This window comes from Phaethon aethereus (assembly GCF_964289735.1).
Source record: "Phaethon aethereus genome assembly, chromosome: 6".
In the NCBI taxonomy this organism is placed as follows: Eukaryota; Metazoa; Chordata; class Aves; order Phaethontiformes; family Phaethontidae; genus Phaethon; species Phaethon aethereus.
The window spans coordinates 40,613,882-40,632,719 of NC_138580.1; the positions used below are offsets into that span (position 1 = coordinate 40,613,882).

General features: G+C 41.5%; 1 protein-coding gene across 1 annotated transcript in view; it reads right to left on the reverse strand.

The window, feature by feature from the left end:
- The window catches only part of LRRFIP1 (LRR binding FLII interacting protein 1), a gene marked incomplete at both ends in the record, with an annotated part of 112,378 nt that overhangs the window by 39,290 nt on the left and 54,250 nt on the right, over nucleotides 1-18,838 (reverse strand). The window contains 8 exons of the mRNA XM_082001583.1: nucleotides 2,536-2,569; nucleotides 3,077-3,141; nucleotides 6,274-6,321; nucleotides 7,429-7,461; nucleotides 11,066-11,116; nucleotides 11,652-11,696; nucleotides 13,349-13,396; nucleotides 16,698-16,715. Of these exons, the coding sequence (XP_081857709.1) occupies nucleotides 2,536-2,569; nucleotides 3,077-3,141; nucleotides 6,274-6,321; nucleotides 7,429-7,461; nucleotides 11,066-11,116; nucleotides 11,652-11,696; nucleotides 13,349-13,396; nucleotides 16,698-16,715 (342 nt within the window). The remainder of the gene's footprint in view (nucleotides 1-2,535; nucleotides 2,570-3,076; nucleotides 3,142-6,273; nucleotides 6,322-7,428; nucleotides 7,462-11,065; nucleotides 11,117-11,651; nucleotides 11,697-13,348; nucleotides 13,397-16,697; nucleotides 16,716-18,838) is intronic.

Consider the following 18,838-nt stretch of genomic DNA (forward strand, 5'->3'; position numbering starts at 1 on the left):
AAATCACCCTTGCCTCCCTAAACACTACCTTGTCTATCCAGTGTGATATACATCATCTCCATTCATTCCCCCTGGCACCGGTACTGGAGTGGAGGATGCCATGTCAGCTTTTCTGCTGTCAGGTATTATCTGTGAGAATTTCTGCTGCATAAACACTTCAACACAAAGGTGGCATGTAGGGCTTGCCAGGGTGCAGGAAGGCTGACAGCCGTAAGATATTTATAATATTGAGTGGAACTCAGTATTTTGGCTTCCCAAAAGCCTTAGGAGCATGCAACAATATTATGAACAACTGAAGCAGCCATAAACAGCTGTTTTTAACATGGAGGGATATTTCAATCTGCAAATCAAGGTCTGTTCTCAATGCAGATTAGAAATCCATATATAAGACATGATGCATCTTACAGAGCCAAAAGGAATCAAGAAAATACAGGTGTACTAGGAAGACTTTGCATTTTGCTTGTTTTCAGAAAAACACTGGCCTAAAAGCACATCTAAAACGTGATAAAAAGCTGTGCCAGGGACAGATGCAGCCCTGAGCCGAGCAGGCAGGGTATATAGCCACACCAGGACGGCGTGCTTAGGAGAGCGCACAGGCTGCCACAGAGGCCAGGGAGGAAACGCTACCTCCCTGCATCCCCACCCTCGTGCAATGACTTACGTGCTCGCTCAGTCTCCTGTAACTAGCCCTGCAACAATATGCAAGTTTAAGGTATTTTCAAAGCCTCCCAGGCGCTGTTTAGATTCCTTATTTTCCCCTGGGTGTGTGCATGCTGCTCGGAATGGTCGTTCTGAACATCTCCGCACCTCTTCCTTTGCTATACTCCAGAGCTCTCCTTTCACAGCTGTTCTCCAGTCATTTCTTATGGGGGTCTAGACAACCAGGATGCTCTGGTTGCTTCCAGTAGTCAGCAATTACTCAGCTTCCTTACAAGCCCTAATTAATCCTTGCATCATCACTGTAAATTAAGGAGGTGTTAACTCCATTTACAAATGAGGGATCTGCAGCAAATTAAACTTGTTTGTTCTTGACAGTGGGACTTGTGTCTTAGCCACAGATCTATTTGCCTGCAGTGACAAAAGACCCACAGGTATATACCGAGGAAAAATCATTGTCCAACCTCAAAAATTTACATCCGTTTCCCCCTCATTCTTCCTGAATGCCTGTAAAACGAGACTTTCACTGAAAAGAAATCTGAATAAACTGAACTGAGCTTAAAGAAATTGCTTTCATTCCCACCTAGGGAGTTTGTAATCTGCATGCAGACTACCTAGGCACACAGCATTATTAATTTTTTAAGGAATCAACCCGTCATATTGCAAATACAGCGTACAAAGGCTGATCTCCATGCGGACATCACTCCACTTTGCAGCTTAAAACTGGACACCTATTTTGGAAACAACTATTTTATCAGACTCATCACTTCCTGACCCGACGAGCTCTGCCTCTTCTCTGTTTTTCATTGCCACCTTGGCAATCTTTACAGTTAGGTTTGGGGTTTTTGGAGAGAGTATTCCTAAAGGTGAATGCAAGCCAGAATGGCGTCAACTGGTTTTGGAGCTTCAGCTATTCCAAGTCACCCCTAAACTCTCATCCTCCTTCCAAATAATGATTAATCTGAATTACACTTAGTAATGAAAACAGCAAGAAACTAATGATGTTGCCGTAATTATGCTCTACAAACACTAAACGTCCATGCTACAAACCCTAATAGGAAGATTATTTTAAATTATTTGAAGAGAAACCAAACAACTACTTTTCCCTGGATGACTTTCTTAGGGGTATTTTGCTTTTCCGGCAGTACTCGGAGCTCTGGAGTATGTCATTAAAGAGTAATAACATCATTTGTCAGAAGAACTACATAATAAAGTTCCTTGAACTTGTCAAGCAGTTGAGCAAGAGTACCAGTAAGAGGACATACTGTTTTCTTAACAGCTTAAGCAACAGTATTTCATTTTCTCTTATCCACATATACAAGCTAAATGCACAAAACCATATGGAAGCATCAATTCAAAACGGACATGAAATACAAGGTCCCATTTCACTATTTATACGAGCGCCTGCTTAACTTCATGCTTGCAAAGTAACTCACTGAAGTCTCTCTCATGTTTAGCATGTATTGCTCAAACACTTAGGAGTCTTAAAAGCAGTTTATTTTTCCCCTAAACATAGGGCTTTAGTCTGCATACCACCAAATTTCTTTAGAAGTCTTGATAGCATAAAGATCAACAGGCTCTGAGCTTTTGTCTGCCTTTGTTAAAATAAAGGCAAGGAAAAAAAGCCAGAGTTCCCCTCCCTGCCCCTCCAGAGGCTCTGCTTGAGACAATACCCTTAAATAATTTGCACAAACCCCAATATTTAACAAAGCAGGTCAATGAATTCCTATAATTGACACAAAACACTTGTGCTGGAACAGAAGGGAACGTTGTGACCCACATACACGCAACAGTTAATTATTAAGCTTTTTTTGGACAAGAATTTTGCTAGAAATAAAAGTACATCAATGGTAAGTAGCTAAGGAGTAACACTCGCACTGGCTGTTCAGCTCTGTGGGAATTTCCAAAAACCCTAGGATACAGTTTACACAGAAAAACAAGCATTTAGTTATGCAAGCTTCAAATAAGCAACATACGTTTTGGGAAAATTCAAACTCCATTTCACATATGCAAATCTCCAGACATGAACTAAATTCTAGGTGAAGCTTGGTAGTTTCAGTGTTAAGAGCATGACGTGAACAGGTTGGAAAACAATCGTTCTGTTGTCCCGCACATGGAAATCCTCCATGCCAGGTGCTGCCAAACTATTTCTTGTCACAATTTAACTTTTACCCAATTTTGTTTACAAGTTAAGCAGTTCTGGCTTCCAAGTTCTTCTTGTACCAAATTCGGAGACTTCCCTTCCCACTCATGGCCTAATTTTTTTCAAGACAGCTTACTGCTGCACCTCCGCGTCTGACGAACTGCAAAGCCCACAACATGTAAGACAGGAAAAACCTGCTTTACCACAGAAAAGAACTTGCTAATTAGCTTTAATCCCATTAAATAGAGCAATACATTTTATAGCAATATAAATCATCTACTAACCCTGCTAGATTTTCTACTCTGTGACGATCCATACACGTCTTCCTCATAACCATTGGTCTGTTACGGAAGGAAAGGAAAAAAGAAAAAAAAAAAAAGAGAGGAAAAAAAATTGACACAGACCCAAAAGGGAATTTTTAGCAAAAGTCATCACTTATGAACAGCAAAAGCAAAGACAGAACTTTTCAAAGATACACCAGGAACAGGAGAAATGCAGGATTAGGTCATGATTTCAAACACGAGGACATGAACATTTGTGTCTGTCAGTACCTGCATACCAGCCAAAAATGTCAAGGATACTGCCTGCTTGCCTTTTCTGACCCCTTTTTTTCTTGTAAAGAACCACTTTTGCTTCCCCTATTACTACTGCACTATAGCACCCGTCTCTCCAGACGTTCTGTGAAGGGAACACGGGACAAAAAGGAGGCACTAGGGATGAGAGACTACAACAGAAGAAATTTATCACTGCAATTACTTACACCTCTGGCAGCTAAGCAAATAAAAAGCAGCAAATTAATTAATTTGAAGTTTGTATTGGAGAAATTCAATTTAGTAAAGATGCAATGCTGTATGAAATCTCTTTTTAGCTTTCCCCAATTACATCAAAATTAAACCCAGGCAGTGACCATCTGCCACATCCTGGTATTTTGTGTGGCAGTCCAAAGACAAATAAGAGGTTTCAGTTGGTTCAGCTGTCCTCTGTCACACTCGGTAGCCTGCTCTGTCATCATTAAGATGTCTTCTCTCAAAGGACAAAAAACAAACAGGCTCAAGAACCAGCATTTCAGAAGCAGGGTGAGGTGCTTCAAGCCCCTACAGCAGTAGTGTCAGGAATAAAACAAAACCACCACTATTACGCAGTTTTTAGTCTGGAAATGCGATGTGGGAGAAGAGGATAGAATCAAAAGTCACCTCAGCTGACACCATTAAAAGCTCAGATTTCTCAAGCGATTCACTATTCTGGCATCTCTTCACAACGAGGCCTGGTTTAACATCAAAAATGAGGAAGCGATCTCTGTATTTGGGGTGGTTTAAGTGGAAATTTAATTAGAATTTCTATTCAGAGTAAGTTTTGAAGTCCAAGCTTTAATGCATTCCTGAAACGAAAATCCGCTTAACCCCATCTGAATCAGTTTCCAAGCAAAATAGTTATCATATACTATACAATGGCTTCCATGAAAAATTAAACAAATTAACTTAGAAACCAGTTTTGATCCAAGCTGGTAAAGCAGCTTCTGGGAAAAAGCTTAGATTCTCTACTAAAATGCAGTATTATCACCACAAACGAAGGGCCAACATAGTTTCTTTTTTTAAGAACCGATTCAAAATACTGCTATAGCCTTGTCACACAGCTCAGCTTCCTTCCAGTTTTTACTAGGGTTTTTTTTCCAGGCTCCTTGAATTTCTCTAACATTTTCCTGACAAATGGATAAAATGAACCTTCAGCAACTCAAGCCATCAGTCCAGCTGCAGCCTCAACAGCACCGTGCAGATCTATTACCTCCACCGCCCCTTTCATTACTACACCGAGCGATAAAATTTGCCTTTTATCAGCAATGTAATATTGACTAAATGTAACTTCAGATTATTCTCTGAACAATTCCCATGCAGAATTCTTTATTTTGTAATAGTATATTTCATTTTTCGTAGATGTAAATGTGGTATCCCTCTTTTATTTTTACTATTACTCAGTTTTGACAAGTTGTCTCCTATTCATCGTCGGTATTTTATTCTAACCTCACACGAAGCCACCTTCACTCCCTGTACTTAGACAGCCAGGCAATACAGACTCCTGCAGAGCAGTTTTCCCCTTTAAAAACAGATGATGATGATGCCATCTTAGATGGGACTAGACCAGATGAGATCCTTTCCACCTGTCCCCGTTTCTAACAGAGTTCTTTTTCAATTAACTGTGCATTTCTTTTACAAGAACTGGATCTTGCCTAAGGTTTCACTTAACATCACGTAGAGACAAGCCAAGAGCCTTATAGCCGACTTAACAGCCACATCTAATGCTTTTCTTTTATGCCCTTAAATAATTACCCTGCTTAGGGAAATTAAGTTGTATTGACATGATTCATTTTCCACAAATCCAGGTTAACTGATTATCACTTTATATTTCAGGCACTTCTAAATGTATTTGTTTAATTTGCCCTGTATCTTTCAGACTTCAAGCTGAAACTCAGGTCATTTCCCTTGTCACTATGACCCATCCTCTCCAGAAACCTCTCCAGCACTATTTTTGAAGGCAACTCTTGAGGAGCAGGGTCAGTTTTATCAGACCTCATTGACCTTTGTTCCATGCTACGCTAACACGCTAAGCATCTCATCATAACCTTTATGAAAACTAGAACAAATAAAATTGCAGACTGGGGAAGCTAAAGTATTCAGATTTTACTCGTTCTCCCTCATGTGCAATTGACCCTATTCTTTTCTGTCTTTTCCTCTTGCTTTTAATGGATGCAGAAAGCTCTCTCATTACCATTACGTCCATTTATACTTGTAACTTTTTTTTACCTTAGACTGTGCCTAATGCTGCCTAGGCTAAAGGCCTTCAGGCCTTCTCAATCCCCCATCCAACTTCCACTTCTCAGAAAATTCTCTGCTGATTTCAAATGTACTGAAGAACCCCCACCCAGCCTGGCAACCTCTTTCTGCTATGAGTAGCCTTCCCTCCACAGTAGCAGTACACCACTTTGGGCCCTCTCATGTATTCTCTCCCTCCCTGGAATTGCTTCCCCATGAGACTCACCTAAAATCCCAACTGTGTGAAAGCACAGTATCCTTTACCTCCCAGCCACACCTGGTTTTGTGGTGCTCTAAGTAGTGCTCTATTTGTACAGCTGCTAGTAAGGCATAGACACTACATAGAACTACCTTTATGAAAAGGTGCAGCCTCTACTACGTATATATCCTACCAGTATTACCTACTCCTGTGTAATGATAAAGCTCAAGTTAAGTTTTGAGTTTTTCAACATGCTCTTTATGTACAACACTGGTATGTTTGGATTATACCACATTTTGCAGATGAAGTGGTGCTCAGTATTCTCAGGTACCCCAACAGTTACACCGTATCCTTGACATTAGGCTGGTGAGCTCTTACAGCCAACATACTTGCACATATTCTTTGTCCTATCACAGTGGTTTTGTATGTAAAAACACCTCTCTGAGACAGTTAGTCAAGATACATACTGCTTTGGAGTAGTTCTTCTTTTTGGTCCTCTCACTCTCTAATCCAGCCTGCAGTGAGATTAAGAATGCAGGATGAAAAGATCAATGAGTTTATGGGCACGCATCCATAGCCAGGCATGCATATCAACATGCAAAACCATCAGTCCAATTTTCCTCCGGCTCTACACAACACGGCTCAGTAAGCGCACATGAAAAAAAAAAATAAAATCTCAAAGTCAAATGACCAGTTATTAAAGAATATTGTTAAAAGCGATGATAGCGCTGTTAAATTTAGTAGCCACAGTTCAAATCATTCACACTTGCTGGGTTAAGTCAATTAAAAGAGCTACCAGCTGTCTATACTTACTACATCAATACATCCATGCAAAATCCAAATGTGTTTGAACTATTTCTGTATGTAGGTCACTCAAATAGATACATTGCATTCCTAATGTGAAATAGCACAGGGAACAGAGGAGAGTGAAAAAGCTAGAGAGTCTATAAAACTGCTCTCTGCCGTTTGCTTTCTGCAGAAACTAAGACACCTCCATTTCACCACAGTGCTGCCACAAGACAGCACGGCTAACAGTATGAGGAAATTTTTTAAACTAAGCTTAAAGTCCCAATCCTCATTCTCCCTTCTGTGCCCTTTCTGTTTTTCCAAGAGTCAGCTTTATCTCAACGTGTTCAATGCAAATACTTGCTCTCGTCTTCTTACTACCTACAGAGTTCGATTTTATCCTCCAAAGCAAAGGTGACCGCTCGATAGATAAGCTGCGGCTTTGTCCTGTCACCTTTGCTAGATCTATTCAGAGTGACTTTGTCAGAGTTTTATTCCTTTTCAGATTTATGCCAAAATAAAACCAGACATACCTGCTCAAATGATGGACAGACTGTAACAGAGAAAGTCTGTTAAGGGAAATAAAAGCTATTCGGCTCTGTCCTATGGTACCTATGGGACTAGACCAAGCTTAGGTCTCTCTAATCATTCAATGCTTTTCACCTGAACTGCATCAGAGTAGGTGAGGGAAGCAGCGTCTTTACATCACAGACCATGAACTGCCTCAGGATCATTTTAGATCGCCCCTTATCTCAGATCAGCTATCACAATTGATGTTAGTATCTCCTTCACGATTAGTTTTTAAACACACACTGCAACTTGCAGACTATTCTCACCACTGGGTAGGTGCTGGCATATTCCAAATGAGACTGTCAAGGCATGAGAGGAAAGAAAAATCAGAACACAAAGGAAAACCCCAAAGCAAGTTATGGCAATTGGAAGGATCCCCCAAAATAAAACAAACCCCAACCCCACAAAAACACACAGACACAGACGTAAATTCCAACTGAAGAATTTTGATAATGCAGGACTTCTTGCACAAAGCCTGAAGCCAGGAACTCTGGAACAAACAAAACAAGGAAAATAGACAAACTCCCATCACAAATGATTAATAACACAACAATATTTCATGCTGGATGGCCTCAGATTAGAGACAGCCAGCTGAAAAGTGCTAAAACAAAGACACTTTTAGTAGAAAAGGGATTGAAGAGAGGCTCGAGTGTCTCAGCAAACACAGGATGATGTTACTAGGAAAAACCGTGTGATAAAGAACCAAGCTTGCAGAACTTCTGACACACGAGAGGCTGGACACTGATGGGTTCAGGATGAGCCACAGAAAAGCTAAAGATGCCCCTTCACAGCAGCTGACGGTCTGCCAGCAGGAGACAGAGATACACTCAAGCTATCATTATATCAATGCACCAGGCCACTGTTTACACTTTAGTCACAGCTGTGCAGCTTAAAGCAATTTGCTGGCCTGGTCTAATCAACATCTCAGGTGGTTTTGCAGTCCATGTTGATGGCTGCTCTGCCAGAAGCATCCAGGCCAGTTCCTCAAAAGCTAGCTCTGCAGATCAATGATGCCTGCAGTTCAGACATCCACTTAGAAACTATTCCAGGAGAAAATCCAGAGTAAAACTCACACAGATTAGTAGGGTGGTAAAGTTCTAAGGAAAAATAAATTTCTCATATTGGCTCGTTTCATTGAAACCTTCCTCTACAGAAAAGAAGCATTGCCTTCAAAGAGCAACCCCTAAGGCCATCAACCCCTCACAGTGCAGTGGGCCCGAGTGCCAAAGATGCAAGATCCATTTTGAGAAAATGTCAGTCTCATAGACCAACTACAATGGGCATCCCACAGCTATGGAAGCAGCCTTCAAATATCCCCAAAAAAGAAGAGCACACCGAATTCTCCTATTTGTTTTATAAACCCTTGGTGGACACAAGGCACCACTTTTTGGTGTTTTCTTCATGCTAAAATAGCTCAGAAGCCAAACTGTGAGCTCTAGTCCTCAGCGGTAACTTTTGTTTGGTGCTAGCTCATTTTTTTGCTTTGCTGTTTTGAACAGTTAAGCCTCCACAAATAGTCAAAGACAGATGTGGTCAAACTATTAAAATCATTTACTATAAGCCCACGCTAGGACTATTATCAATGGTCAATTCATTGTGAGTACAACAACTAGAAGATGTTTAAGGCTAAATTTCAGTTCAGAACAGCAAACTTGCACATTTACTTTCTTACTTTCTTCTACAATCCCAGTGACCCTTGGATCAGGGAAGGAAGCTCTGTCAAAACTCTGTTTCAGTGCATGCCCAAGTGTAAGCTTGCCTAAGAATATACTCCGAATGTTACTTTACGAGGAGAAGGGGGAGCCCGTGCAACATCACTAGAAATACCAGGGTGAAAAGTTTCAACCAGATCCTTCTGTTAGAAAAGGACATTCTTTACAAAAGTGTTAGGTATTTATGGGCCATCCCATAAACCAGCTGGAGACCGCTGCTCCCCAGACCAGGTTATCGCAGCCTGAAGGCGTACTGGCAGCCCAGAGACTGGCTCCTCCACGAAAAACAAAGGTCAGAAAAGCTTCTGCTCAAGGGATGGTGGGGAAACAGAATGCAAGGCTTCTGCTGTTTAAATATGTAACAACAAAACACAGGATCATGTTACAAAAGACACATCAAAAAAAACCACCACAGTAGTGGATTTCCATGAACAAAAGGTGTTTCAGATGAACAGGACTCCTGCCATAAGTACAGTGCCAGTGTACTTGCAGACACACAGTTACAGCCATGGTTAAACCACCTATTTGTATCGTAATCACCTTCTAAATAGAAAGAACTGACATTTCACCTGAGCTAGAGATTTTTCCCCTTCAGAAAACACTGTCATAAACACATCCAAATTTAACTCTCAGTAAAATAAACATTGGCTTTCATGTTCAGCTGTGAAAATAAGCTTTTCTTCGTTGAATCTCTGGAGTTTTAAGGCATCTTCTAGCTTGGAAAAGCAATTGAATAAGTTTGCAATCTTAAAGATTTTAACAGCATTTCTTAAGTAGTAATAAGGATTCCACTAAAAAGGGGACAAGGCAACAGTTAATTTTAAGTATGTCTTACGCTATCTCACAGTGAACTCCACTGGAATCACTGAGCAGGCTCTGCAGTAGTAATTTTGGTTAGTTGTTGGGTTTTTTTTTTTCATCTTACAGAACTCTTGTAGAGACATATGAGGTGTTGCACTCAATACTGTTCTTTGGGGGTTCAGGAAAAAAGGTGGTTCTAGCCTAAATAATTTTTCGAGGGGAAAAAAAATAATTTTATGACACAAAATCTCCAAAGAAGCCAGAAACCAAGGATTACAAGTAAAGACCTTGCTATGAATGATACAGGTCTTGCTTGTTCTATAAAAATACAACTGATCATCCAGCTTAACCACGTAACTAGCACTCCTGGTAAATTAGAAACAACATCAGTAGAAAAACAAGTTATTTTCGAACACAACCGTTTTGGGCACGAATGACTCCATAACATAACCTAGTCACAGCTGATTCAAGTTCAGGATTGCCGAGAGCTTCCTCCATAGTGCTGTTACGGATTGTTTCAGGTCTGTGGTTAGCTGGATGCTTCTCCTTAGGTCTCGGAAGCGGTGCACTCTGATCGTCTTCTGAAGACTATCAACACATGCTGAGACAAGAGCATTAGCTGTTCACAACTAAGTTCCTTAATCTATCTTAACAATTACAAGAGCTGATTATGTCTGTGCTAGAATGGAGTTAAGATTTGTCCACATGTGTATTATCTGGACAAATATTGTATGGATATTTTGAGAAAAAAGTCATTTGAACTTTTCCTGCAGATGCGTACTGGTGCACTGCAGCACTCTGTGCCCTACTAACCCTCCCTCCATAAAACTCAAGTCTGCAGATGAATTTCAAATACCTCTAAAGCAGTTTTGAGGAGGGCGTTCACCTGCAATTCCAAAGCACTTAAGACTTATTTCCACTGACAATTTGCTTTTGGTTTCCCAAGCTAATATAAACATTGATCATGGAGTAAGCTAGCACTTCTTCCTCCCAAATTCAGTACCTGTAATGAAACAGGCGAGCTTACAAGGTGTATACAAGAAACAGCTACACATACTAATGTTTTAGCTAAGTACTTCCTGCAACAGTAACACTGAACAGCATTTACCAGAAAGGTTTCCACAGAGTCGTGTGCTCTGCTGGTGTTCCTGCACAGCGCACACAAATTTGACGATTCCCCCGGCTTAAAGAATTACTGACCTACATGTACTAACAAAAAAAAAAAAAGCACCAACACAAAACACCAACCCACTCCATGTGCCTTGAACATGGAACACGCCAAGACCTTGGAAGGATGGTATTATCAGAGTACTGTAACCAGTCTGGTGGTACAGGGGGACAGTAACATCAGAGCACACACATGCATACTTAAATTGTACGATTTACCAACCCTCAGGCTTCCACGGCTACCCACTGACATGCGCTCATCTTCATCCGAAGCCTATCGAAAGAAATATAAAGACAAGAAAACAATGAAAAGAACACAAGTAACAGGCAGTGATGTAAATGCAGATGGCTTTGGTGGAACACAAGGAAAGAAAAAGACTTACAAAATACACGTCTTAAAAAAGAATCGCATTAGAACTATAAGCAGAAAGGAAATGAAATCACACCCTGCCCCAGCAACACCGTCAAGCATTTTACTAGAGGACGAATGAAAAGCTTGCTCGGGTGTTCCCTATTATAAGCTCTCAGCCCAGGCTCTGAATAAACAAACATTAAACACTCCAAGCAGGTTATTTCCCCACCTTCCACCCCCTGTCCCCCTTTATTCGAGTACATTTGCAAAAGCTCCAGAGTGAGCGGGGAGAGGGCAGAGAAGTCAGGAAGTGGCTTTGGGGTTTTCACTCGGCTGGGGCAGGGTGCGAGGAAAGCTGCTTTTGATTTTTTTCTTCTAAAAAGAAACTGCCTTATACACATCTATTTCTTAACTTGAAACGTCTAGCAATAAAGAAAAAGCAAAAGCAGATACTAACCGAGGCATTTCTTCGGGCTCTACGGGAATAACGCTCACTGTCTTCCTACCAAGGCAGCAGAGAAAAACAAAGAGCAAAGTGTTGAAAAGACAGATACACCAACAGAGCGCGTTCAGAAAGACACAGTGAAGCTTCAGCACTGTTTAGGAGTCAGTAAGGCTGAACCAAATAACAGAAGGTGACACCTTGTCGAGTCAGAAAAACCCTTTTTCCCTTCACTTGTGACCCCAATTTTCTTCCCCTCAGTTTTATTCTGCTACACACTTTAATTACTCTTACAGCAAACCGTACCCAGTGACATCTTTATTTGTATCTCAAAAAAATGCTTCAAGTGCATCTCTCCGCATCTGGCAATCACTTATATACTTACAGTGCTTTTGTAATTAAGCTTTCCAGTTTGCAGTCCTTCAAAATAAATCTTCTAGCTGAAATTTTGTGGCAGGGCAATGGTCTCTCTCTAGCGAGTATCCCAGAGGGGCACAGCCCGGCCCCTTCTTCCAGACCAAAAGCATCTCTGCTCTGCTTACAGCCTCTGCGACACACAGCACCACTGCCTTTTGCAGGCCAAAAGCCGTGTTAATGCTGGAAGTGCTGTAGGATGTTGTTACGTTTCAACAAATTGATTTTAATAAACTGGCTTTACATGGAATTTAGAAACAGCGATAGAAAACAGGAAAAAAAAGTTTAAGCATTGTAGTTCATGGTTGTCACAGGTGAACTGATTTGTAAGCAAGGGAATTGCTAGTAAGGTGGAGCTAAGCTCACCAAGCAAGGATTTGAAGAGACTTAATGGCTTATCCATGAGATTGGAGCATCTTGGGTGGACAGTTGGTCCATATGGCAGTAGGCTTTCAAGAAGGCATAGAGCAAACCAGCATTTATGCTGATTAATTATCACGGGTCAAGGAAGTCAGGGAGTTTGAAAAGTTATCTCCCACACTGGGAGTCAGCTGCTCCGTTTTGCCTTTTCCAGTGCGCGCTATTCAGATTGTAGGGCAAGGTCACGAACAACAGTTTTCATCCAGCATCGCTGGAAAATTTATGACATCACTTATGTTTGAAAGACGTTTGAAACCAATGTCTTCCAGCCCTTTAGCAACTTCTTCATCTTATATTGTGAGTGTTAAAACAGTCAGATGTTGCTAATGGCTAAGTCTGTGTCTGATATTAACTTCACTGGCTTCGCAAATAGTAAAATCCAGGACGCTGCATTACCAGAAAAAGTGAGCATTGCCATAGTAGCAGTAATAATGCATCCGCACAGTGCTCCTGGACAAGTAAGTACAAAGGTAACTGAAGAAGCATGGATAAAACCTGCCCAAAATTTAGCTGAAGACAGATTTGAGAAGACTCAAATTCTAAAAAAATCCACAGGAAGTAAAATGGAGTACACACACTCCTTGTATCACAAGTGGCTTTAACGGGTCTATATGCTAATCTAATCTGCGAGTGATGGGGTGCAGACAGAGATCTCTGAAAAGAGATGGCTCTAACTAAACCCTTGCCCGTTTTAAGCTGATCATAAGCCACATTTCAGGTATTGATGCGGACTGCAAGAATCCTTGCGATAAAAGTGGAATTCATGTTTCCAATGCATTGCAATACCTACTTTGTGGTATTTCAAACTCTGTCAACTATACAGAACTTCAACAAGTAAAACAACACCACGTTGCTTAGCTACGTTGATCAAGGCCTACCATCCATTGCTCGATGTCTCCCCATTTAGTATCCAGACCATAATATTTCTACAGACAGAAAAGGGAAAAAACAGAGTTTAGATGAGAAAGGCAAACACAACATTTGGACATGCATCGCCAGATTTCAGCCGAGCCACACAGCTTCACACACGCACACAAGCCAGGGAAAAGCCATGCCGAGTGCCACCAGAGCACCAGGAAAAGCTGCCTGGCAAGGGATGTTTGGGGTACAGCTGGGGTACTTGACAGCTTCTGCTTTCTCAGCAGTGCAAAAAAACCCCAAAAACAACAGCGCTGTGGGGACAGGAGCAAGGAGAGTAATGAGTCTTGAATTCCTGACCCATTTAAGTCAAGACTCATTACAAGGGATCTGAACACAGAACACTTCACGATGAAAAATGCTGTCAAATCATGTTTACCGTACAGATTTGTCAAACCAGGAAGACAAGTTGAATACAGTACAACTAATCTCTGTATATTCTTATTCACCAAATTCAGAACTCCCCAAAGCTCCTTTTCAGAGCACAAGACTTCTTGCCTACGCTTCAACCATCTTGACAGTGGTGGTACCACCACCAAGGGTAGAAGAGGAACCTCTAGGACATGCTCCACCAATGCAGGCGAGACTGGAAAGCTCTGGGCATTTCAGTCCCAAATGCCATGCATTTTCCTAGTAGACTGTCACTTCTGAACCATTTCTCAGTTCATATTTTCTTCGCATAACATTGGGAACTTCCCTGAACTGAAGTTGCATTTCCACCAGACAGCGGGACTTTTCTTCCTCCCCAAACATGTACTTTGAATCCAGTCTCAGGAAGTCTGCATTTATAATGGTGGCCATTAACATTCCTGTGTGAAGAAAAAAAATCACTGGCCTAAAGCACAGTAATCGGCAAATGCTTAAGGAAGCATAATATGTATTTTAGAATCATTTAGATTATGTGCCTTGATGTTCACGTATTTGTGGAAAAAACAAGCCTTGTACTTGCCAGCTTTCCTAGAGGCTTGAGGAGGCAGGAGTATCAAGTCAAAACCTTAGGTAATGACAAAAAAAAAAATCAGAAACCTGGTCTGTATTATACCCTGTATTTAGCACCCGGTCAATGGTATTAATGTAATTTTACTTTCATCCTTTACTTTCACCCACCGACATGAACTATTGTTTCTTCAAGCCTTACACACTTTCTCACAAGTGCTCAGACTTGTTACTTCCAGGCAGAAGCCTAACACATACAACAGCTTGTTATAAAATTAAGTTTTAGGGACATGACATCCTGAAAATGACCCCCGAAAATTACATGAACTCCAGCTGGTCAGGATTGTGCAAGAGATCAGAACCTACAGATTACACGCTTTGTAGTAAGTCAGGTCAGGTAAAGCCTTATTAGAGGCTTTCCCCCCACCAAAAGAGATATAACATTTTCTAACACTAGAAATCAATTGAAAAAAAAATACACTATGAGAAAGGATTCTCCTTTCTCAGACATAGAAATGATCCATAAACATGCTAATCATTTTTTTAAGGTCTGCTGCTTCCTTTTCCTGCCCTCTGTTCTCCTTACTTACCCCTCAAAAGACTTGTTATGTCACAAGTTTAAGTTCCGCTCACAACCTTTTCTTCCACCATTTGAAGTTACATAGCTACACACTTACTATCCCCAAAAGAAAAATATCAGTGAATGCGATTGCCTTGAGACTATTTTTAATTTATAATCTTTTAAACGGCACATGTCACGCTGGACTGAACTGGCAGCATTTGAAGTCTCAGGTATTTTGCCCCCTCAGCCACTTCCCATTTCTTTCGCTAAGCCGACTGCTCTGTTCTGCCCTGAGGGGCTTGGTCTGAACTGCGAGGTGGGTTAAAGGAAGAAATTTGTGCTTATCCATTCATTTGCTCTTTAGTTAGAGGCCTTTGCCAGGCTCAGGTTGCCTCCTACCCTGAAAAGTGGTATTACAATTAAATAATTAACGATGTTAAAATACCATTGAGAGAATTCCTGATCAGATTTGCTCACTAAGTGATAGTGAAATTGCTAGACTTGCAAACTCGCTACGGGATGTTGTGAGGCTAACCTACTTATCTTGTCATCCATGGCAGGACACCAACAGCAAACAACCTCCTTGGTCTCCCACAGGGCTACGTTTGTACCAGAAGGTTAAATTAGTTCCTATAAAAGAGATTGATAACGAGCCTGTTGATCCATGGGCCGATGTTGATTTGGGTTACTCAGTATGTAGTCAACTCCGCAAATAAAACCAAGAGTAAGTATTTGTTGCCAAATTCATGGGGTCAGGATTAAATACCGGAGCACATGATTTGAGTAGCTATCTTCATATACACATGCACTTAAAGAGGAGATCAGCATTTCCAAGAAGCACACGCACTGCTAGGTCAAGCAAGTGAAACATGCAGTGAAGGCAGCTGGAGTGGCGGAACAAAACAAACAGGCTGTGGGTTTAGGACACATTTACCATTCAGCAAGCAATAAAAATATCTCAAGGAAAAAAAATAAATATTCAGTAAGGTAGAAAATGGCAGGCTTGAAGAAGTACATGCTTTCTCCCTCCCTGCAAAATTTCTTTGGTGCTCTCTCTCTTTCTAGGTACCCCACAGTTCACATGCTGGAAGTATACTACAGCCAAACACCGTAACACAAACCCCAAACTCTGCTGTTACATGGCAAGTGGCCTCAGCTACAGCTATTATCATTGTTGTTATTATCTTTGCCATCGTTTGGAACTATGAGAAGGAAATTGGGAGGAGGGAAGAGATCATGACTTTGAGGTGAGAGAGTATTAAACGATATAAAACCATTTACAATGCTTCGGTGACACCAGAAGGAAGGCCATACAGTTTATGTACCAAAAGATTACAAATTCAAACACCGCATCCCTGATTTACTCCAGTCACTTTCTGCACAGTCATCTAGAAGTCATTCTTCCTGCTGGCACCTGTCAGGTGTTTGCCCAGACTGAAATATTTTCAGCAATACACTTGGCCTTCAACTCCCAAGTGGCTGTAAGGTGCTTAGTGACACATGGAGCCACCGTACCCTCCTATGACTGCTGGTTTTCCAACTTACTCTTCTGCTCATCGCTTATTCTTTGCCAAAGAGTCCATAGAAAAAAAATTAAGTGTCTGACCAGACACATTTTACACGGGTCATCTTCCACCTCTCCCCTTTATTATCCACCCCACAAGCCTATGGGAGGGAAGGAGGGAGCTGTATGGAAATACAAAGCCTGCTGTGCCTCTTTCCATTCTTTAGAGGTTTTTCTGATGCGCTAGCAAGACTCTGAACGTGGGAACACACACATGCAAACAAGAATGAAAGAGAGTAAGCCCTACCTTCTGAACTTGATAGATCTAGGGGAAGAGGGAAAGGAAAGAAACAAGGAAACAAAAGCTAGCATGAATAAATAGCAATGCAATGTTCCACAGCTCATTCTAAAGGGAAAAAAATAATCGTTTATACAGAATATACAGCAAAACACGCATACAAGAGAAGTGTACATCGAAGCCCTGTAGAGTTAGGTAGAATGAAAACAGCGTTTACATTCTAGGCTTCCTTCACATCAACAGTTAAAACACAGCAGCATTCCTCATTTTCACACTCTTGGAGGCACATGCAATTTGCTCCCTAGACTCTGCACCAGAGCAGAGCCTGAGCCGGCTGTGAGCTCAGGCCTCGCTTTCCCAACCTCCCTCCTTCAAAGTAGCAGATGCCCAAATATTCACCTAGGATGACAGTTGTGCATCTACCACCACAATTAGAGCAAACGGCATTAACTACAGAAAAATGGTTCTTCTTTTAAGGACAAATTTTGTCCTTCACCAATGAAGCATAGTTGCAAAAGCATCAATGCTATCCTTCTTTCACCTGTGTACAGCACAGCTCATTAAAAGTCTCTGAAAACTTCTTGCATATATATTGCCAGCATTGGAGGATCTCTGCAGGTTGCTGTTTCAGTTTTTAATGTTTCCACAGAGCCTCACACTATTTGCAGGCACTAATAAATGCACCACTGACTCTACAAAGTTATGTAATCTTGAACCATTTTAATAATACACAAAAGCGTTACAACCACTCCAATACATCTGAATATTGTTGGAGAACTGCCCTTGACTGACCAGCTTTGTAAACCCATATGAAAACTGAAAACATGTTTTTTTCTTACATCTCTCCTAGCATTTCTCATTCAAAAACACCTAACTGGCTACACAAATACGGAAGGAAATTACACCTTCATTCTCCCCACTTCTCTGCTGAACATCTAGCTTTGTATCTGTAGGAAATGTATCACAGCTCTGGCCTCAAAGCCCTCAGCTGCCTTACTGCTTGTCTTCTTAGATAAGCATTAATGCTGAGTAAGTATCATCACCAGCCCTCTGCTCTGTGAGTACAACCCAGGGGGAGCAGATCACTGCTCCGACTCCAATCCTTCAGCTGGTCAGCAGGGTAGCCAGTCTCCCGTATTTTGGATTATTCAGGGGGTCCCTGCCATCCACTGCTCTTCCGGTCCGCCTCAGGGGAGCCCAGATCCCAAGGCTGGGAAGCAAAGCGTACTTCTTTCAATCCCTGCCGCCCTCCTGATCAGGTTCCCCTTCGTCATCGTGAAGGACAACTGCAGAACCCAGCGTTATACCTCAGAAGCATTAATTTGTATTCCTACAAGTGCAAGGAGGATAATTGAGACCCACATCTAAAAACTAGCATTCCCACACAACTAATCACCTCGCTTATCTTTTATTAAGAAAACCTTGGACAGGAACATGAACTAAACCCTCCCACAGTTCCCACAGTCAGTGCGTACTGACTCTCATCTTTTGCTTCTCCGTTGCACACGCAGGGTGCCTTTCGTCCACAGGCAGAAAACAAACACCACCATTTTAGACATGGCAATTATCACAGAGCAGTTTAACCTTTAAACTTCAACTTTTCCGTGCTGTTGTTTCACCCATACTTCAAAGGCAACACCATGGAAGTCTTATTTTTCAAACCCCCATGCTTCAGGCTTGGCATAGCAGGTATTCCCGTTGAATGCAAAGCCTGACACACAAGAGGTCTTGTGTCAAGGACCCAGATTGCCAACGGATAAGATAACAACAAGGCGCTTGTTCAGGGCCAGACACCGCAGAGGGCAGTGGAGAGGGGCACAGGGACAAAGCCAAGTGCGTCACCATTAACTGTTCCAACATTTTATAAAACCTGGAATTTTTTCGTCATCCATTAGCTAGCAGGCATTACCACAGCTCTGCTCCAAAGCGACTGATCTCTCATCAGCGTACTGTCCTCCTTAGATAGTAAGTTACAGGAAAAAACACTTTTAAACAATAGTCTCTACTGCAGGTATGCCCCCTACAAAGGGCTTAACAGCCAACAGATATTTAATCAGACAAATGCTTTAAATAGTACTTTCCTGTATTATGGCATGACAAAAGAAGTGTTTTGTCCACATTATTACTGGACAAAACTAACGGAAAAGTTA